Raw genomic sequence first — 21,435 nt, 5'->3', positions numbered from 1 at the left:
GCGGCAGCTCCAGCCCCAAGCTCCCTTTGCTCAGGAGGGCTAGAGCTGGAGAACAGCATCCCCTAGTAGTGCTGCTCCACCCCCAGCCAGCCAGTCACGCCCTCCTCCTGCTCAGACATCTCCACCAGAGTGCGGCAAGGGAGAAGAGGCCACGAAGCCCCCAATTCAGGGATGGGAGGTGGGGTTAGGAGAGGGGAGCGTGGACCCCAGAGCGAGGGGAGGGGATGCAGGAAAACCTGTGGGGCAGGGCAAGGGGAGGGACGGGGCAGGGAGGGGGGGCAGCCCTGGGGCGGGGGTGGGGGGCACAGACCCCCGTGTGAGGGGTGGGGCTGTGGGACAGGGCAAGGGGAGGGACAGAGAAGGGATGCGGGACAGCCCTGTGGCAGGGGAAGGGAGCACAGACCCCAGAGTGAGGGGAGGGGATGTGGGGCAGCCCTGGGGCAGGGGAGGGGAGCACAGACCCCAGAGTGAGGGGGAGGGGATGCGGGGCAGCCCTGGGGCAGGGAGGTGAGCACAGACCCCAGAGCGAGGGGGAGAGGATGTGGGGCAGCCCTGGGGCAGGGGAGGGGAGCACAGACCCCAGAGCAAGGGAAGGGGATGTGGGGCAGCCCCGAGGCAGGGGAGGGGAGCACAGACCCCAGAGCGAGGGGGAGGGGATGCGGGGCAGCCCTGGGGCAGGGGAGGGGAGCACAGACCCCAGAGCGAGGGGGAGGGGATGCGGGGCAGCCCTGGGGCAGGGGAGGGGAGCACAGACCCCAGAGCGAGGGGGAGGGGATGTGGGGCAGGCCTGGGGCAGGAGGAGCACAGACCCCAGAACAAGGGAAGGGGATGTGGGGCAGCCCCGAGGCAGGGGAGGGGAGCACAGACCCCAGAGCAAGGGAAGGGGATGTGGGGCAGCCCCGAGGCAGGGGAGGGGAGCACAGACCCCAGAGCAAGGGGGAGGGGATGTGGGGCAGGCCTGGGGCAGCAGAGGGGAGCACAGGGGCAGGCAAAGTCTCTGCCCAGCCCAGCCTGGTACTCACCACCAGTGGGTCCTCCGGGCGCTGCAGGCAGAGGCTGAGGAGCAGGAGCAGACCCAGGAGCGTCAGGGCAGTAGCGAGCAAGCGCTTTGGGAAGCATCTCATGGCAGCCGGGCTCCGCGGTCAGGGGGTGGCACCTGGGGGCGTTGCCAGTTTCGGCCAGGCTCCTTCGGGGGAGAGGCAAGAGTGCATGAGGGGCGCCGTTCGGAGGAGCACTGCCCGCCCCGCCTGGGGAGTGCCTGGCCATGCAGAGGTGGACTGCTCAGGGAGCAGGGCAGGGAGGGCTGCCGGGCAGCCAGCCAGCTCCTCGGCTCTCACAGAGCGGAGAGCCAGGTCCCCAGCAGCTCTCACCAGCTTCCATGACAAGGGTCCGGCACAGGCCACCCCTAAGAAACCGCCACAAACAGACTGAACTCCTAGCCAGGGAGCAGCCCCTGACTGAATAAACTTCGGATCTGCCATATTAAGTTCTGTCACATGACATGAGCTCCTTTGACTTGTTTGTCAAATGGACAGGCTAATACTCGGCTGCCTTCTAGGACTAGGGGAGGAGGGCTGCAAAGCACCTGAGCATATAAACAGCACTCAGGACAGGTGGGTGCACCACCCACTGCTCTAGAGCATATTTGAAGGGAGCGGTGCTGTCTCTCCCCGCCCCCCACCTCCAATTGTGAGATGTCCCACAAAACCCAGTACACTGGAGAGCTCAGGGGCAGCGCAACCTCCAGATCCGCTCACTGCACTGAGCACTGGAAGATCTGCAGGCACAGATCCATTTGTACGGTGCCCCGCAGCTCATGGGCCCTGCCAGAAAAATAAAGCTCAGGAGGAAACAGCAGCTACTGCAGAACATGCCTGCCGACACGGGTGAAAGGAGCACACCCTAGGGTGCCTCTGACCTCCTGGCTTCCCAGGTGCAATAAACGATGTTTGTTTTGCACTCTAAAGCCTTTGATGATTTGGCTGTTGTAGTACCTTGGCTCTCTTCTCAAGTAGACATTTGAACATTTGAGAGCCGGGGCACAACTTGTGCTACCAGCATCCAGCAGTGCAGCACCCTCAGGCACAGCCTGCTACCTGCAGCAGAAACCTGGCATGAAAAGCACAGGCAGGTTCGGGGCGAGCAGAGGCAGCCGCACGACACCAGACATGTCTCAACTCCTCTCATGTCTCCAGACATGTCTCAACTCCTCTCCTACCACTTAGAATCCCAGCCCAGTTACGAGTGCTTGGACGCACCAGGCCCTGGACCCTAGATCCAGTCTTCAGGCGTTAAAGGATATGAATGGCAGGGTCTTGCTCACAGCATTTGATGGTCATCAGTAGATAGGAACCCCAAACTGCTCAGCACATGAATCCAGCCAGCCCAGGCTCCTGGCACCAGCTGCTCCAGAGGAAGGTGCAAGAAATCCCCTAATGAGCAATTATGGACAAACCTGCCCACAGAAGTTTCACCCTGATCCCAGTCAGGTGCTAGTGGGTAGCAGGAGGGTTTATTAGTGCTCTCTAGCTTCCCTTTTGCCTTGGGAGGATGGGCAGGGCCCGCAATCAACACTTGCTAAGTCACTTATTGCAAATATTATGGAATTGTTCAGCCAATGATGCAGATGCCCTCGAAACACATTACAGCCCTTCACCCTGCCCTTTCTAATACCTGCTGGCTGCTACTGGTGCAGAGACATGTGCAATGGGATGAAGGAAACTGCCTCCACGGGCCTTGGGTACCACCCGTGCGAGACGTGGGCAAGTGGTCTCACTGCAGCATCGTTTTATTTGTTTTAAGCACACTCCTCCCTGTGCCTGGTACAGGAATAGCCCCCCACACACACACCCCTTTCTTTTCGATTGCCTCTGTAGGGATGGCTATCCCGCAACCAGAGGGGTGACTGCAGCTCCTATAGACATCCCCCAGCCAGCTTGGATGTGGCTAGTTTGAAAGCAATAGCCGTGAAGCCCCGTCAGCTTGGGGCTAGCTCGCTTGCTCCGGTATTGCGACCCGTGCCACAGTCATACCTCCACCTGCAGTGGGCTACCTCGCCAGGCCAGGAAGGACAGATACCACACCAGAGCCTGTTTCAGGCCCTTCTCTCAAGGCATCACTTATTGATTAACCAAGAACTTAGGCAAAATCCCCAAATAAGGTACTGCCTCTGCCCGGCACCAGCTCATAGAATCATAGAATCTCAGGGTTGGAAGGGACCTCAGGAGGTCATCTAGTCCAACCCCCCTGCTCAAAGCAGGACCAAACCCAACTAAATCATCCCAGCCAGGGCTTTGTCAAGCCTGACCTTAAAAACCTCTAAGGAAGGAGATTCCACCACCTCCCTAGGTAACCCATTCCAGTTCCTCACCACCCTACGAGTGAAAAAGTTTTTCCTAATGTCCAACCTAAACCTCCCCCTCTGCAACTTGAGACCATTATTCCTTGTTCTGTCATCTTCTACCACTGAGAACAGTCTAGATCCATCCTCTTTGGAACCCCCTTTCAGGTAGTTGAAAGCAGCTATCAAATCCCCCCTCATTCTTCTCTTCTGCAGACTAAACAATCTCAGTTCCCTCAGCCTCTCCTCATAAGTCATGTGCTCCAGCCCCCTAATCATTTTTGTTGCCCTCCGCTGGACTCTCTCCAATTTATCCACATCCTTCTTGTAGTGTGGGGCCCAAAACTGGACACAGTACTCCAAATGAGGCCTCACCAGTCCTGAGTAGAGGGGAATGATCACATCCCTCGATCTGCTGGAAATGCCCCTACTTATACAACCCAAAATGCCATTAGCCTTCTTGGCAACAAAGGCACACTGTTGACTCATATTCAGCTTTTCGTCCACCGTAACCCCTAGGTCCTTTTCTGCAGAACTGCTGCCCAGCCATTCAGTCCCTAGTCTGTAGCAGTGCATGGGATTCTTCCTTCCTAAGTGCAGGACTCTGCACTTGTCCTTGTTGAATCTCATCATATTTCTTTTGGCTCAATCCTCTAATTTGTCTAGGTCCCTCTGTATCCTATCCCTACCCTCCAGCGTATCAACCACTCCTCCCAGTTTAGTGTCATCTGCAAACTTGCTAAGGGTGCAGTCCACACCATCCTCCAGATCGTTAATGAAAATATTGAATAAAACCAGCCCCAGCACCGACCCTTGGGGCACTCCACTTGATACCGGCTGCCAACTAGACATGGAACCATTGATCACTACCCGTTGAGCCCGACCATCTAGCCAGTTTTCTATCCACCTTACCGTCCATTCATCCAGCTCAGACTTCTTTAACTTGCTGGCAAGAATACTGTGGGAGACTGTATCAAAAGCTTTGCTAAAGTCCAGAAATAGCACATCCACTGCTTTCCCCTCATCCACAGAGCCGGTTATCTCGTCATAGAAGGCAATTAGGTTAGTCAGGCATGACTTGCCCTTGGTGAATCCATGCTGACTGTTCCTGATCACTTTCCCCTCCTTTAAGTGGTTCAGGATTGATTCCTTGAGGACCTGTTCCATGATTTTTCCAGGGACTGAGGTGAGACTGACTGGCCTGTAGTTCCCTGGATCTTCCTTCTTCCCTTTTTTAAAGATGGGCACTACATTAGCTTTTTTTCCAGTCGTTCGGGACCTCCCCCGATCGCCATGATTTTTCAAAGATAATGGCCAATGGCTCTGCAATCTCATCGGCCAACTCCTTTAGCACCCTCGGATGCAGCGCATCCGGCCCCATGGACTTGTCCTCGTCCAGCTTTTCTAAATAGTCCCGAACTACTTCTTTCTCCACAGAGAGCTGGTCACCTCCTCCCCAGAGTGCAGTTGTCTGGGAGCTGACCTTGTCTGTGAAGACAGAGGCAAAAAAAGCATTGAGTACACTAGCTTTCTCCACATCCTCCGTCACTAGGTTCCCTCCCTCATTCAGCAAGGGGCCCACACTTTCCTTGACTTTCTTCCTGTTGCTAACATACCTAAAGAAACCCTTCTTGTTACTCCTAACATCTCCGGCTAGCTGAAACTCCAAGTGTTATTTGGCCTTCCTAATTTCACTCCTGCATGCCTGAGCAATACTTTTATACTCCTCCCTGGTTATTTGTCCAATCTTCCACTTCTTGTAAGCTGTTTTTTTGTGTTTAAGACGAGCAAGGATTTCACTGTTAAGCCAAGCTGGTCGCCTGCCATATTTACTTTTCCTCCTACACATCGGGATGGTTTGTTCCTGCAACCTCAATAAGGTTTCTTTAAAATACAGCCAGCTTTCCTCGACTCCTTTCCCCGTCATGTTATTCTCCCAGGGGACCTTGCCCATCAGTTCCCTGAGGGAGTCAAAGTCTGCTTTTCTGAAGTCCAGGGTCTCTGTTCTACTGCTCTCCTTTCTTCCTTGTGTCAGGATCCTGAACTCGACCATCTCATGGTCACTGCCTCCCAGGTTCCCATCCACTATTGCTTCCTCTACTATTTCTTCCCTGTTTGTGAGCAGCAGGTCAAGAAGAGCTTTTCCCCTAGTTGGTTCCTCCAGCACTTGCACCAGGAAATTGTCCCCTACACTTTCCAGAAACTTCCTGGATTGTCTGTGCACCGCTGTATTGCTCTCCCAGCAGATATCAGGGTGATTAAAGTCACCCATGAGAACCAGGGCCTGTGATCTAGCAACTTCTGTTAGTTGCTGGAAGAAAGCCTCGTCCACCTCATCCCCCTGGTCTGGTGGTCTGTAGCAGACTCCCACCACGACATTACCCTTGTTGTTCATACTTCTAAATTTAATCCAGAGACTCTCAGGTTTTTCTGCAGTTTCATACCGGAGCTCTGAGCAGTCATACTGCTCTCTTACATACAATGCAACTCCCCCACCTTTTCTGCCCTGCCTGTCCTTCCTGAACAGTTTATATCCATCCATGACAGTACTCCAATCATATGAGTTATCCCACCAAGTCTCTGTTATTCCAATTACATCATAATTCCCTGACTGTGCCAGGACTTCTAGTTCTCCCTGCTTGTTCCCCAGGCTTCTTGCATTTGTGTATAGGCACTTAAGATAACTCGCTGATTGTCCCGCTTTCTCGGTCTGAGACAGGAGTCCTCCCCTCTTGCAGTCTCCTGCTTGTGCTTCCTCCCGGTATCCCACTTCCCCACTTACCTCGGGGCTTTGGTCTCCTTCCCCCGGTGAACCTAGTTTAAAGCCCTCCTCACTAGGTTAGCCAGCCTGCTTGCAAAGATGCTCTTCCCTCTCTTCGTGAGGTGGAGCCCGTCTCTGCCTAGCACTCCTACAAGCTCTTCCCTCACCCAATGCACAGAGCCAGGGATTCCCATAGGAACCTTTCTACTTCCTGCAGCTCTCACCCCCAACCTGTGTACCGGGAAGTCACCTGACCGCTGGGTTCTTTCCCTGACCACAGCAATTCCTGCAAGCATCAGGCTCCCAGCCACTCTCGACTGAGCTCTTGCTGGCCTATATAAAGACCAGGTGCTTTTCAAGCTATCACCTGATGCCCTGGCCCCACAGCCTGCGAGGAGGTAACTTATTAGTCACAGGTGGGCTGGGCCCATCTCCCCTTAAAGGAGCCAGGCATGCTGGGACACCTTCTATCTAAAGAGTTCTGGAGGTGCCAGTCATGGATCCATAGTTAAAGCTGAGTGAACTGTGTTCTTAAAGCAAGGATTCAGCTTGTTCATTATGTCTAGAGAACACAGCCTATCCCCGCTAAATTACAGCACTCACTCCGAGTGGAGGCCGAATTCTGCAAGAATTTACAAATCAATCTATTATTTTAGGAGTGGAAAATGGATTTAAAAGTGGGCCTTTAGAAAGTTAGCATTTGGCATCATTTTTTTTTTGAGGTCCTTTTTGATCTTATCTTAGCCATTGTCTATCTAGGCAAAAATTGGCAGGGAGATGAATCTGGAGCAGATCCGGTGCAAAGAGTAGCTTTTGAAAAGAAATATGTAGGATTTCAGACTGGAGAAAAGGCGTAAATTGTTAACCATGACAGCAATTAACCATGGGAACTGTTTACCAGGTGGATTCCCCATCATTGACAATTTCTTAAATCAAGATGGGATGTCTTCAGAAAAACTCACTAAAAACTGCCCGTTGGCAAAACGGCCACTGTCTGCCATTGTCCTCAGTTCACAGCCTGCCCTGGAGGCAATATGGTTGAGAGCAGTGGAGGAGAGCTGCCATTTTGACAAAGGGTAATTCTTTGGGGGTTTCTCAGAGGGAGAAGATTCCCTGTGCCAGGCTCTGCTGATGTGAATGTTGAGTTCTGAAAAATAAGGGCAGAGAATTATCACTAATCCTGCTCTCCAGATCTATTCAGTAGGATAGGCAGGGGAGAAGGGAAACTGGTGTACATGCCTGGGGAAAGCAGGGGAGGTGGGTGTTGATCATAGAATATTAGGGTTGGAAGGGACCTCAGGAGGTTATCTAGTCCAACCCCCTGCTCAAAGGGGGATCAATCCCCAGACAGATTTTTGCCCCAGATCCCTAAATGGCCCCCTCAAGGACTGAACTCACAAACTGTGGGTTTAGCAAGCCACTGAGCTATCCCTCCCCTGATCCCACTACTTTGTGCTAATCTGGGGGTGCAAGTTCATAAGACATGGTTGGCTCAGTCATCGGGCTCCTACCTCCAGCCCAGGACTCCTGCAATGAGAGGGGAGCTCTCTGGAGCTGGAGGCTGGGGGACCTATAGTGACATTATTGCAATCCTGCATTGCTCGCAGGATGACATACTGCAAAAAAACTGCAAAAGGACACCTAGGCCTCATAAAATGCTGGGCTTGAATGTCCATGCCGGGTCCCACCCCAGCGCAAGACTTAAGTGCAAGAGAGCCCCATCAGGTTCTCGCAGAATGACCTGAAAGAGAACTCCAGGCACCTCCCCTGCCTACATCGCCTGTAACTGCCCCACCAGTCCATGATCTGAGGGCGCTCCACACCTCTGGAAATCAGGCCAAGGGGTCTCAAAGCTGGTGCCCACAATAGCTACCCCATTTCACAAATATTGGCCTGAAGTTCAGCTAGTCATTGGAGAAGAATCGAGACCTTTAACAAGATGCCAATACTGCTAAGCCTGCCTGGAGAGCTGTGCCGGAGGAAACCAACCAATGACATCTCCAGGTGACTGGTGCCCTGTTTTCAGACAGGAAACAACCCGCTGCTCATATTCAGGGGAGGGATCCTGCTCCTGTGGACCAAGGTGTGACACCACAGCAGAGCTCCCAACGCTCCTTTGCTCACACACTCCTGCACAAGAACACAGACGGCCAGTTACCACACACTGACAGGGTGCTGAAAACTACGTTCTTACAGAGAGGACGCAGCGGTGGGAAATAGTCTATCGCACCAAGTAAATTCAGGAGTCAGTTGTTGCATCTGCCTCTTTGTCCACTTAATCACAGATCCTGGGCCAGGCTCAACAGGCTGCCTCTGCCCTGGCCTGGTTTCCTTTCCATGCAGGGACTGGGGGCAGCGTTCCACTCATGGGGTGGAAGCCTGTCCAGTTCCATAGCTGGAGGGCAGTTTGCAATTCCTGGACTCCCTTGATCCACAGGCTATCCTCTGGTTACAGAACCTAGACACTGCACCTGGATGTCTGCATGCAAGGGGAAAGAGTATCAAACCTACCTTGCTCTCCGCTCTCTGGCCAAGTAACTTCCCTTCCAGTGGAGGCCAGGAACATGCAGACAATCAGGACAAAGAGGAGGCTGGGAACCTGAAATTCAGGTTCAGCTAACAGGTCAGGTGTCTCAAACATGCATCTTTTTACAAACATCTCCTGAACTTCTTGTTTAATAACAAACAAAGGGCTGGCAGGCTAGGGGTGGATATACAGACAGCAGTGCCTGAGCAGAGCCCTCTCCACCCGCCCCACAAGGAATTCCCTGCATCAGCAAAACCACGCTCTCCTAGAGGGCCAGGTCTAGCTAGGGGACACACAAGGCTGCTTCGAAGGGGTCTGCAGGGCTAACTGGGGCTCTTCCCTGCGCTCCAGGATCCCTGCTTCTACGTCCATCACAGCTGTTGTTCTTCAGACTGATGAAAGGGAGTGTGATGATGTTACACAATGTTCATATATTATTGAAAGGTCTGGGCAGGAAAGGCTCCTTGCATTATGCTCTCAGCCCTGCCTGATGGTATTTGCTGCAGGGCCAGGCTGTAATAGTCCATAGCACTTAGAGCATTAGGGAATGTACCCTCCCAGCAGGACTATCCTCTATGGAGGCAGGGGAGAAACCGAGGCACGGGAAGGTTAGCGAGGATGACCTCAATGGAGTGAGACAGGGTTTTTCCATTAGGAATTCTGGCCTGGTCTACCCTGGAAGACATTCTAGGTGATGGGGGAGCTGGCGGGGTTGTGACATCACGGGTACCAAGGAAGTGACATCTGCTGAGACAGGAACAGAAGGGATTTTTACCCAGACTGTTTAAAGTTCATTGGTTTGTTTGTGTCAGCAGTGTGGCCTAGTGGCTAGAGCATTGGACTGCGACTTGGGGTCACCTGAGTTTTATTCCTAGTTCTGCCATTGGCTTGCTGGGTGACCCTGGGCAAATCACATCGCTGCTCTGTGCCTCCGTTTACCCATCTGTAAAATGGGGATAATGACACTGCTCTTCCTTTCTGGACTGCTTTGGGATCTGCAGAGGGAAAGAGCTAGCAACTATTATTATTTTATCCACACACATGCAAGAAAAGCTCTCCCAGTCCCAGCGCTCCCATTCCTTCCACCAAATTTTCCAATCCTTCTTTTGGAGTCAAGCAAAAGTTCTTCCAGTGTGCAGACAGACCTGAGCTAGCTTTGCTCTCGTTAGCAGGAGTACCAACAGCAGTGAAGCTGCGGCAGCATGGGCTAGTCTCTCGAGTCCACATACAGGGTCCCAGGCAGGATGGTTATTGGTACAGCACATGCTACCATGACTTCACTGCTATTGTTATTGGAGCTAGCTAGTGCAAAGCTAGCTTGGGTATGTCTGCTGTCACCCCTCTGTGTCTGCTGGCACCCCTCTGATTGTGTCTTCTGTCACACCTCTGATCGTGTCTCTCATCACCCCTCTGCTGCTGTTACCCCCCTGCTGCCATTACACCTCTGATTGTGTCTGCCGTCACCCCTCTGCTGCTGTCACACCTCTGATTGTGTCTGCTGTACGTCTTAGGCCCCAAAGAGAAGGCAGGACCTGCAGGGTGCATAAGGACCAGTTCCTCTGGGTATTTGGGTTTGCCTATGGAGCAGATTCACAGCTTAGACGCTCCCATTTCTGGCCCGGTAATGGCTCCTGATGGCAGCCGGCACCTTTAGTCCCACTGGTGTCTTTCAGTGAGAATGGATTCCCCACAAGTAGCAGTAGTACCTAGTGAAAGCCACTCAACAGGCTCCTCTTCATTGCCATTGACTTCTACACGCATCCAGGCTCTTTGCAACAAAGAACCTGGAGAGCGCATCTCACCCTTGCCATTGCGGGATGAAATCCTGGACCCACTGCAGACCAAGGCGAAAGTTCCATTGACATTAGTGCAGGGGTGAAAGTAACTTACAGGATTTACCGGTACTGCCGGAGTCCTGAGGGGGGCGTGACCTCTCAAGATTTAAAGGCCCTGGGCACCAGCTGTGGCTGGGAGCCCCAGGGCCTTTAAATCAACCCAGGGCTCCCAGCTGCAGAGGTGGCTGGGAGCCCCCTGGGGTTCAGGGGCAAATTAAAGGGCCCAGGGCTCCGGCCGCCACAGGGAACCCCAAGCTTTGATGGGCTGGGGCTGGGATTTAAAGGGCCCGGAGCTCCTGCCGCTGTGGGGAGCCCCGAGTCCTTTAAATCCCGGCCCCAGCCCGGCTGCCGGAGCCGCGGGCGGGATTTAAAGGGCTCTGGGCTGCCCGCAGCGGCGGGGAGCTCTGAGCCCTTTACATCCCGGCCCCAGCAGCTGCGGGAGGGATTTAAAGGGCTCTGGGCTGCCCGCTGCGGAAGCCGGTGCAGTCCAGCACGGCGTAGTGGCTCTTGCCGCTACACCATACCGGACCGGACCGGGTTACTTTCACCTCTGCGTTAGTGGGACCAGGGTTTCACCCGGGGACTTTTCCTTTTATGTAGGTACAAAAAAAGCAACCTAGGGAATTTAGGGCCTGACCCAAAGCCCATTAAGGTCAATGGAAAAACTTCAGGAGGCTTTGAAATCAGGCTCACAATACACCGAAAAGTCAGGGTATGTGAAACCTGAGCAACCGCAGGAACTCACCACCCCTGCTGTAGTATAAACTCACATAACCAATGCGATGTCTCCAATAACAGCACAACACCATGCAGCCCCACAGTCACAAGACACACAGCTGATACTGTTTTGCATTATAGGTGGCCGAGCAATAAAATCACATATGCAGATCACATATGCAAATCCTGCTAGTCACCTGTCCCTCTTTCCCATCCCCTTTTCCTAATGGCGCAGTGTTTAGCCTGGACCTTTTAACAATTTTCACATCTCTCAAAAGCTCTGCTGACTGTATTCCAAACACTAACTGCTGTCAGGATTGCTTTGTTTCGGATATTTACACGGCAAGGATTTGTAAGTCACATTGTTAAAGCTTCCAAAATAGTTAAAAAAAAAGAAAACAACTTCCATCAGCACCCAAGAGTAAGGTGCCTCAGTCCCTTCCAACGGGTAGATCATGCATAAATCACAAGTGATTTGTCTGGTAGTCTAGCAGGGTGCCCAAAGTCTCACTGTGGAGTACTAGGGGAAAAAGGGGCAGCCATCACTCAGTGCAGTGGTAACCTTGACCTAGGTGACTTATAGGGTCACCAGACGTCCTGATTTTATAGGGACAGTCCCGATATTTGGGGGCTTTTTCTTATATAAACACCTATTATCCCCCACCCCCTGTCCTGATTTTTCACACTTGCTGTCTGGTCACCCTAGTGCCTTAGCACAATGGAAGTTTATTGTTGCCTTATTCATTAACTTGGGGATTTAAAATAAAAATAATTCTTTCTCACCTTGGACACTGAATGGTCTAGGTAATTTCTGGACTAATTCTGGAATCCAGCCCCAAAAGAAGCCACCTTAGCTTGGGCTTTATTGATTGAGACCATGGTGAAGAGAAGCATACTCTGGTAAAAGGGGGGAACCAGTCATATTATGGGGTGCTCTTGCAGCACCATCATTAAGGTTGCACAGAGCCTTCTGTTGAGAGGTGATTTTTTTAAGTGCACTAAAATCCGCACGCACAGTCACCTTGGCCAGAAAACTGCTAGGCCGGTGGAGAGCCTAGATGAGAGTTAGCATTGGAAATGTGGGGCATCTGGTAAAGGGGTTCGCGAGATACCGTCCCCACGCCACGACCTCATTTTCAAATGTGCTGCTTCTGACTACACTTTTTTGCCCAGACCTAGGGGAAAACTAGAGGGAGTACTCACATGCAACTTCTATCACTGGGCTGCCCCTCAGCTCAGCTAGCGTTGGCCACCAAGAGCCAGCTTCAAAACCTGACTGTTCAGCAGTTATGAGCCTTTTGGGCTGGTTGTCCGAGTGGCGCACGTGATTGTGGTAGCTACAGCATGCCAGCAGGAGCAGGATTAGCGACACAGGCTGAAGCAGCGTTTCTTTGTAAAGGCAGCATTTCACAGTGCTCTGAAATTCACAGGAAGAGTGAAAGCTGGCATGCCAGATCCGAGGCTAGTTCAGCTCGGTTGGCCTGCCCTGGGGTCATTTAGGGTGACCAGATGTCCCAATTTTATAGGGACAGTCCAGATTTTTGGATCTTTTTCTTATATAGGCTCCTATTACCCCCCACCCCCTGCCCCAATTTTTCACACTTGCTGTCTGGTCACTCTAGAGTCATTTGATCAAGGGGGGCCTGAGATACAGCTGCCCGGAAATGTCCTGTTTTTAAAATTCAGGCTTGGTGCTTATTGCAGGCCCACAGCAGTGAGAGCAGGGTGGGAGACACAGCACATAGCGCTGAGGCCAGGCAGTGAGCTTATAATGGTCTGGCTTGGTGCATTATCTTGTGCAGCCAAGTGTTTCTTCTGATCCTCAGATCGACTTTGGCTGGCAACTTGTCTGTTCTGGAAAGGAACAAAGTGCTGCTAAGCGTCCTTAACCCCCCTATAACAACAGTTTTTGTGGATGGATTGAAAACTCTAAGGCAAGAACCCACACCAGGGGTTACGCCCACTGGAGACACAGCATGTGGATGCAGCTTACGGGTGAGCTGATGTTTCTGTGCTTTAAGGTGCTTTAATGAGCACAATAGCTAACGAGTGTTGCTGGGTCATTAACTCCACAATTAAGGCTTTGTGCATACAGCACTTGTGCACTACAGGGGCTTGAGGACACAGGGAAATTGACCCGCCCAGAATAATTTGTCCTCTATGGCTAGGCCAGTCCATTTCCCTGTGTAGACAAGCATTCTGTCACTCTATGCTTTTGTAACCAGGCCACAGCTCTCTCAGCCGGCCTGGAGACATGAGCCCAACACTTTCCCATAGTTCAACCCTGAGTCGGTTAAATCTGTGCACCTGCACCTAAAACAATAAATTCTCCTGGGTGTGTGGAATGGCTGAGATAGCCCTTCAGTGTTGGAACCTTAACTTCCTCCCTTCTTAGCTTGCTGGGATGCTCACTGGGCAGCCAGAATGTTGCATTAGTGTTGGGTTTTTTTTCCCCATTTTTAGACGGCTGCGTCTGTTTTCACAGATCTGCTGTGCTGCTCGCACAGCAAACTGGCTGTGAGGAACTGATTCCTGAGCGGGCGAGGCTGCGTGGGGAGGGGACACCAGAGATAAAACAGAATCACCCTAAGCGAGATTTGTGTCCACCTCTCCCGTCCCAGTGGAGACCGATGCCGGTGCTTTAGGCCCACCTTCTCAAAGGTATTTAGGCACCTAAATCCCCTTGAAAGCAATAGGAGTTGGGCGCATAAATACTGTGAGAATGTGAGTCTTAATCCCGACCAGTCTGATGGAGAGACCTGATCCACCAGCAATCAGCGGGGGGTGGACACAAGGGAGTGGGCCAAGCATGAGAGCCGCTTCCTTGCGCAGGGTTGTGCTAGCTAGCGGCCAGATGGTCTGTAATAAGCAAAGGCCTCAGGGATGGTTATTGTTTAGAGAGCATCAGTGGAGTCCCAGGCACTCAACAGACAGGGCTGGAGACAAGGACCAACAAAAATGATTGGCAACAAAAATGATTAGGGGGCTGGAGCACATGACTTATGAGGAGAGGCTGAGGGAACTGGGATTGGTTAGTCTGCAGAAGAGAAGAATGAGGGGGGATTTGATAGCTGCTTTCAGCTACCTGAAAGGGGTTCCAAAGAGGATGGATCCAGACTGTTCCCAGTGGTACCTGATGACAGAACAAGGAGTAATGGTCTCAAGTTGCAGTGGGGGAGGTCTAGGCTGGATATTAGGAAAAACTATTTTACTAGGAGGGTGGTGAAGCAGTGGAATGGGTTACCTAGGGAGGTGGTGGAATCTCCTTCCTTAGAGGTTTTTAAGGTCAGGCGTGAGAAAGCCCTGGCTGGGATGATTTAGTTGGGGATTGGTCCTGCTTTGAGCAGGGGGTGGGACTAGATGACCTCCTGAGGTCCCTTCCAACCCTGAGAGTCTATGATTCTATGACCTTGCTACAAGAACTTACACTTTTAATAGGCAATGCATGGAGAAAAGACGGGGGATGGGCTGTGAGCAAATACCAAAGGATGGAACAGGAAGGTTACCTTGGAGACAGTCAGATGATGGATCATTTCCTGTCTGTTGGCAGGAGGCAGCAGAAGAGAAGGGCTTACAGGAAATGGGCCTGTAAGAGGCAGAAGGCTCTGAGAGCAGGTCATGGAGGATGTGCTGGAGCCGGGGTTACCTGGAAGGTGCTGAGGGCAGAGCTGGGACAAGCCTGGGGCAATCATGCTAGGTGGGTGGAAGGAAAGTGGGGAGCTAGAGAAAGGCAGGAGTGGGGCTGCTTGGGGCCTTGAATGCCAGGACCAGGAGTGAGCCCCGCTGCAGAGGGGGTGAGCAGGAGAATGTCTGGGGCAGCAGGGCTTGGGAGGGAATTGCAAGTGGCTATTTGCCAGGGCTTCCAGCCGGTAACGTACCTAGAGCTGGCTGCGGCTGCCACCCCCACAGAGAGCAGGAGGAAACCCCACAGACTCTGCTCCCTCCCACTTCCTTGCTGCCTTTGATAAGGAGGCTGCTGCACCAGCTGCAGCACAGCCCTGAAGAGGAAATCAGATGGGACGGGGGACTGTTCTCCTGCAAACTGGGCAGCTTCTGCTTTCCTTCATCTTGATGAAATGTTAGAAATGAATAGAGCCTGGGAGTGACGTTAGTGGGGTGAGCACAGGCCATGGCCTAACCCCAGCATTGGTACCCACTTCCTGTCGGGCCTTGAGCGAGACACCTAACCTCTCTGCCGCAGGCTTCCCCAGCCATCCATCAGATCCTGCCTGCTCCACCTCCCAGGGGAACCGGAGAGTCCGGTAGTGGAATAATACTGCAGTTAGCAAGGCTAGTGCAGCGAGAGGCGAGCAGGGAGCAGGCCACAGCAGCAAGCGGTGTGTGCACACTGGAAGAGAAGGCAGCGCCTTGCTCCCATTATTAGTACGGTGTTAGCCCCAAGCCTTCAAAACTACGAGCCACGTCCCCAGAAAAATCACAGGATTTTTAGATCCAGCCTGATATGTTTTAGGTGCTTTCGGGGTCACCTTTTTGGGCCTTTCAACACAACTGGGAGGGCTAGAAACTTACTTTTCTTTGAAAGGAGAAGCTGAGAGTCTCTGGCTATGGCTACACTGGCGAGTTGCAGCGCTGGAAAGCCTCCACCAGCGCTGCAATTAGTAAGTGGCCACACCTGCAGGGCACTTCCAGCGCTGCAACTCCCTGGCTGCAGCGCTGGCCGAACACCCCTCTCGGCATGGGGAATAAGGATTCCAGCGCTGGTGCTGCAGCGCTGGTCATCAAGTGTGGCCACACACCAGCGCTGTGATTGGCCTCCAGGGTATAAGGTGTATCCCAGAATGCTTTTATAAATTACTCTCTTTGTTTTGTTATGCAGCCTCTCTTTGTTTTGTTGTGAACGAGCTCCGATCAGAGCTCCGAACAAACAGAGCTCCTGTTTGCTGTGATCATCTGTACCTGGCTGTAAACAATCAAATGAGAGGCAGGCAGGGAGAGTGAATGAAACAGAACGGAGGAGCTCCGTTTGAACTGCTTATCTAAAAAAACAAACACTGATCACAGCAAACAGGAGCTATCTGTACCTGGCTGTGAACGATCAAATGAGAGGCAGGGGAAACAGCGTTGGATGCAGGGTTCGCAAACATTTTGTGATTTTTCCAGTCTCTCTCTTCCCCGCTCCCTGTCACAGTACACCGCGGGGAGTCCGTGTTGGAGGCAGGCTGTTTGCAATTAAGAGTTAAGACTAAGGGGTCAGAAACATGTTCTGATTTTTCAAGGCAGGGAGCTAACACACAGTGTTGGCTCCAAAAATCCCCTCTCTCTTTCCCCCCGCTCCCTGTCACATTAGACCCCACTCCACCCCCCTCTTTTGAAAAGCACGTTGTGGCCACTTGAACGCTGGGATAGCTGCCCATAATGCATCACTCCCAACAGCGCTGCAAATACTGCAAATGTGGCCACACACCAGCGCTGGCCCTGCACAGCTGGATGACCAGCGCTGCAAACCGTAAGTGTAGCCATACCCTCTGTGTGATGAAGTGGGACTGTTCTTAATGTTTCCTCTGAAAACTGTGTGGGTGCCTCAGTTTCCCCTATGCATTACTTAAGTCTCCAGTGTGCATAAATTGCCGACAATTTGTATCCTAGCAACAAATGGCTGGAGCCCTTCCCCCCTTGCAAGGGGATGCTAAAAGTGAACAAAGAGATCAGGTGACCTCCTGGCCCGGGAAAGAGTCAAAGGCCAGAAAGGAGGGGCTGGAGGGTTTTTCAGTTTGGGGCTGGCTGGGGATAGGAAGTGAGGGCAGACAGGGTTGTGTGGCTCACTGGGCCCCAGAATGGACCTGGATGAGGGGTCTGGTTCTTTGCACCTACAAGCTCAGTTTTAGGGCGTGTTCCTGTCATCTAATAAACCTCTGTTTTACTGGCTGGCTGAGAGTCACATCTGACTGCGAAGCGAAGTGGGGGTGCGTGCAGGACCCTCTGGCTTCCCCAGGACCCCGCCTGGGCGGACTCGCTGTGGGAAGCGCACGAAGGGGCATATGCTGAATGCTCCAAGGAGAGACCCAGGAGGTGAAGCCGTGTGAGCTTAAAGATCAGTCAGGGCTGCCTGGCCTGTGCTGTGGAGCTCCCTCAGGGCTGAGTATGCCGCTAGGCCTGGCTCCTGCATCTCCTTCACGTGTTGGTGTGCAGAGGAGCGGGGCCATTTGGGGAGCAGGGGGATCCCTGGCAGGCCGAGGGGGAAGATCGCCCACAGGTGTCGCCACGGAAGAGGACAATAGGTGCTAGAGGTATGCGACTGTTACGCAGTCAGCATCTCTCTGCTGCTGCCTGAACCTCGCCCAGCAAACCCAGGGTTTGGCTGCACCACGTTCTAGCCACAAACAGCTCAGTGGGGAAAACATGTCTGAGGTACGACAGCAGAGCCGGCACTAGGCATGAGCCAACTAAGATGCTCCCACGCTACATCAGCACAGCTGCAGTGCATCTCCCGTCGGCATAATTACTCCGGTGTGAAACTTGCATTGCTGGGGGGGGCTTTTCACATCCCTGAGCAAGGTAAGTTAGCTCGACTTAAGCTATAGCACAGACCTGCCCTAAGCAGCTCCAGGCCCCCCCCCATTCGCTTTTCATTATAAGAACTTGCCTGTTTTAGCATTGGGGAGGGGGCAAAGTGTTCCTGCTTAGGGCCCCCAATGGGCTAGCCCTGGCTGTGCCCGGCAGCAGGTCAGGGGGGCCTCACGGGGGCAGGAGCAGAACCACTCCCTTCTCTAGCGCTTCGGCCACTCCGGTTCTCAGCACCCGTTCCCTTGGTGATGGTTTTCACAGCCTGGCCACATGTGGCTCCTGGCTAGTGCCCATGCGAAAGCCCCCCAGGAGGACGGCTGGGGGGAAATAACTTACTTCGTCTGGCTGAGCCGGCTCCCCCAGGGAAGGAAGCCGCCGAACGCCGGAGCTCCTGTGCTACTCCCCTAGTTCGCCCTTTTGCTTTCCCGTGCCCAGTGCCTCTGCTTTCATTCTGCACAAGCCCCACCCCGAGCCTGGGCTCACGGCTCACATTGGCGGAGAATCTGAGTGCAGCTGCTGTGCACAGATCCATGCACTGGGTTAGTCCTGGGGGAGAGAGGGCTTTGTGTGCAAGGCAGCTGTGTCTGGGCTGTCCCATCCCCACTCCAGCAAAGGCCAGGGCCTGCTCAGCAGAGGGCCTGGTCCCTGCTTGGACTGGAGGAGAGGGACCCGGGCTGAGGCTTGAGCCAAGGCTGTGTGTTTAACTGCCCCGGCAGCATCTGGCCCTAGGCTGGCAGCCGCCAGCAGGACAGAGGGTAACCCACTGGTGAGTGTGTGTTACGGGGGTGCCCCTCGGTGCTGATCCACAGAGGACAAGGGGTGCTACAGCCCCCTGCCAAGGGAGGCTTGAGTCTTTAGCTCCATTCTTAGGCTCTGGTGCACTGCCGAGCTTACAGTGATGCAACTGCTAATGCAGGCTCTAAGCCAGTGGCTCTCAAACTTTTGTCCTGGTGACCCCTTTCACATCGCAAGCCTCTGAGTGCGACCCCCCGTTATACATTAAAAACACTTTTTTATATATTTAACACAATTATAAATGCTGGAGGCAGAGCGGGGTTTGGGGTGGAGGCTGACAGCTCGTGACCTCCCCATGTAGTAACCTCGCGACCCCCTGAGGGGTCCCGCCCCCCAGTTTGAGAACCCCTGCTCTAAGCGGATGGGAGAGAGCTCACCCGTCAACTTCATTACTCCAGCCCCCACCAGCGGCAGTAGCTCTCCCGCCGACATAGCCAGGGGCGGCTCTAGGCACCAGCAAAACAAGCTGGTGCCTAGGGCGGCAAAATCTAGGGGGCGGCAAAAGGCTGGGGCCCCAGCTCATCCTGCCGCTGCGAGCCGAGGAGCGGCCCATCTCCTGCGGCCGGGGCGGGGGGCGGCAGGCTGGGCCGGCGGACCTGCCGCAGTCATGCCTGCGGGAGGTCCACCGGAGCCCCGGGACGACTGGACCTGCCGCAGGCATGACTGCGGAGGGGGCGCTCGTCCCGCGGCTCGGCGGGGCCGCCCGCAGGCAAGACAGCGGCCGCGCAAGCGGAGCCGCCGGACCCGCGAACCGTCCGCAGCCGCGGCAGATCCAGCCGAGCCACGCGGGACCCTCTGCAGTCATGCCCGCGGGAGGTCCGCTGCTCCCGCGGCTCCGGGGCGCCTCCCGCGCATGACTGCTTGGGGCGGCCAAAAAGGTAGAGCCGCCCCTGGACATAGCACTGGCTAACCCGGCACTTAGGTCACTGCAACTTGCGTTGTTTGGGTGGGTGGGTGGGTGGGTGGGGGATTATTCACCCCCCCAAGCGACGGTTATACCACAGTAAATGGCAGTGTGTACATAGCCGTCAGTCCCGGGTGCGTTGGCCAAGATAGCAGGCTTCCTAGGAGCACGGCTGGGGCCAGCCTCCCTTGATGGCCCCCAGGGACTTGAAAATGCTGATGCAGGTGTGATGGTGACACTCGCTGGAAACCAGCCTGGCATGACTGCCCTGCTCCCTCGCCTTCAGATGCCAGCTCCACCAGAGGGGCGCTTTGCTGGTACACCCAGGGGCAAAGCCTGCCTCGTGCGGACACAGCTTATACCAGCGAACCGCGCGTAGGGGATAGCTTATTCCAGTGCCCCCAGGATACTAGGGATAGACGATGTGTATACTAGGGACAGACTGGTATAACTGTGTTTATACTATGGCTTCTGCCAGGCGGGGTCACCCCTCGACACCCCGTACCCGATGCAGCTAAGCCAGGAGCATGTCCTAGCGTAGACCTAAGCTGTCATCCCCTCCGTCTGGGGGGTGCCTGTGGTAGGCTGCTCAGAGCACTGGGTGAGGGGGCAACGCCTGGCCTGCCCCCCGTAGGATGGACTTTCAAGGTGGCTCAGCACCACAAACTGGGGCCAAATTGTCCAGCGAGCTCCCAACGTGCCCCCGCCGCACTGCTGCTTGGACAATCAGAGTTTGTTGCCTACATGGGAGCTGAGTGTGCTTAAAAACTCTGCCCCTTAAAGGCCAAACACAAATATGAGGCAGCTTCCCCCTCCCACCTAGTGAGGCTCACTTCAGACAAAAGCCAGGGAACAATCTCCCCTCACCCACCAAGTCCCAGACAAACGGAGGGGCCCTGGGCCACCAGCTCTCCCCCGGCTTCCCAGTGGGGTTGCAGACCAACACTTCCCCCGCCCCCCCACCGCTGCAGCTATTGCTGCTCAGCTGTGACTTTGCACTGTCCCCACCAAGGCCAGAAATCAGAGTGTAAAGGTGCCTGGCTGCTTAAAGCCACCCCAGTGCCAGCACCTTAGTGGTGTTCTATCACCACCGGGCAGCGGTCTCGCCCTGTTACTGCTGGAAGCTTTGACTCACCCAGAAAGGCTCTGCTGCTGCTCTCACGGTCATCCGACTTTGAACGGTGTGATCAGCATTGGAGCAGTCGCTTGCCCTGCCTCTGGGTGGGCTGGAACTTCCTGGATTCAGTATTGTGTGTGTGTGCCTGTGTGTGTGTGCGTCCGCTTTCAGTGCGGGATGGCAGCTGAACGTACTTCACATCTGTGCAGTGCTGCATCTGCTCCTCAGGCCCCGGAGAGACCCCAGCCCGGGGGCTTGGAACATCTCTCCTCAGGAAGACAAATAAAAGGAAGTTCTTCTTCACGCAGCGCACAGTCAACTTGTGGAACTCCTTACCTGAGGAGGTTGGGAAGGCTAGGACTATAACAATGTTTAAAAGGGGACTGGATAAATTCATGGTGACTAAGTCCATAAATGGCTATTAGCCAGGATAGGTAAGAATGGTGTCCCTAGCCTCTGTTCGTCAGAGGATGGAGATGGATGGCAGGAGAGAGATCACTTGATCATTGCCTGTTAGGTTCACTCCCTCAGGGGCACCTGGCATTGGCCACTGTCGGTAGACAGATACTGGGCTAGATGGACCTTTGGTCTGACCCAGTATGGCCTTTCTTATGTTCTTATGTTATGTAGGATCCCTGGCCATGGCCCCCTGACTGACCGGAGAGTTGCCTCTCTGGAATTTCCTAACTGTGGAATGCTGGGAATGGGCTTCTTTCCTGTAGGAAGCAGGTGGCTTCGGTCCCACTGGACACAGAAGAGCCCCAAGGTGGCCATCTCTGCACGGGGCGGCCCTCCTACCACACGGCCAGGGCTAGCAACAGTGTTCAATGAACAGCAAAAGCCTGGGGCGCAGTTCAGCAGAGGGTGAATCGTGCGCTGGACTGCAGAAGACACAGAGCTCAGGTTATAATCTG

At 53.9% G+C, this 21,435-nt stretch overlaps 1 protein-coding gene across 5 annotated transcripts in view; it reads right to left on the bottom strand.

Moving 5' to 3' along the window:
* The window catches only part of LOC120405061 (alpha-1,6-mannosyl-glycoprotein 4-beta-N-acetylglucosaminyltransferase-like), a 28,205-nt gene extending 7,617 nt beyond the window's left edge, over window positions 1-20,588 (bottom strand). Inside the window, exons 1-3 of one of the 5 annotated variants that reach the window (XM_039538276.1) lie at window positions 18,042-18,129; window positions 8,613-8,700; window positions 1,023-1,186 (exon numbers count right to left, since the gene is read on the bottom strand). In XM_039538276.1, coding sequence (XP_039394210.1) covers window positions 1,023-1,124 — 102 coding nt within the window. In that variant the 5' untranslated portion in view covers window positions 1,125-1,186; window positions 8,613-8,700; window positions 18,042-18,129. Of the gene's footprint in view, window positions 1-1,022; window positions 1,187-4,252; window positions 4,280-6,351; window positions 7,427-8,612; window positions 8,701-18,041; window positions 18,130-20,539 lie in introns of those variants that run through there. The other 4 variants (XM_039538275.1, XM_039538278.1, XM_039538277.1 and 1 more) reach the window with 4 other exon arrangements.
* Between the last annotated feature and the right edge of the window lie 847 nt (window positions 20,589-21,435).

Source organism: Mauremys reevesii, linkage group 4 (assembly GCF_016161935.1).
Source record: "Mauremys reevesii isolate NIE-2019 linkage group 4, ASM1616193v1, whole genome shotgun sequence".
Classification (NCBI taxonomy): Eukaryota; Metazoa; Chordata; order Testudines; family Geoemydidae; genus Mauremys; species Mauremys reevesii.
This window is presented reverse-complemented; position numbering and strand designations above follow the sequence as displayed.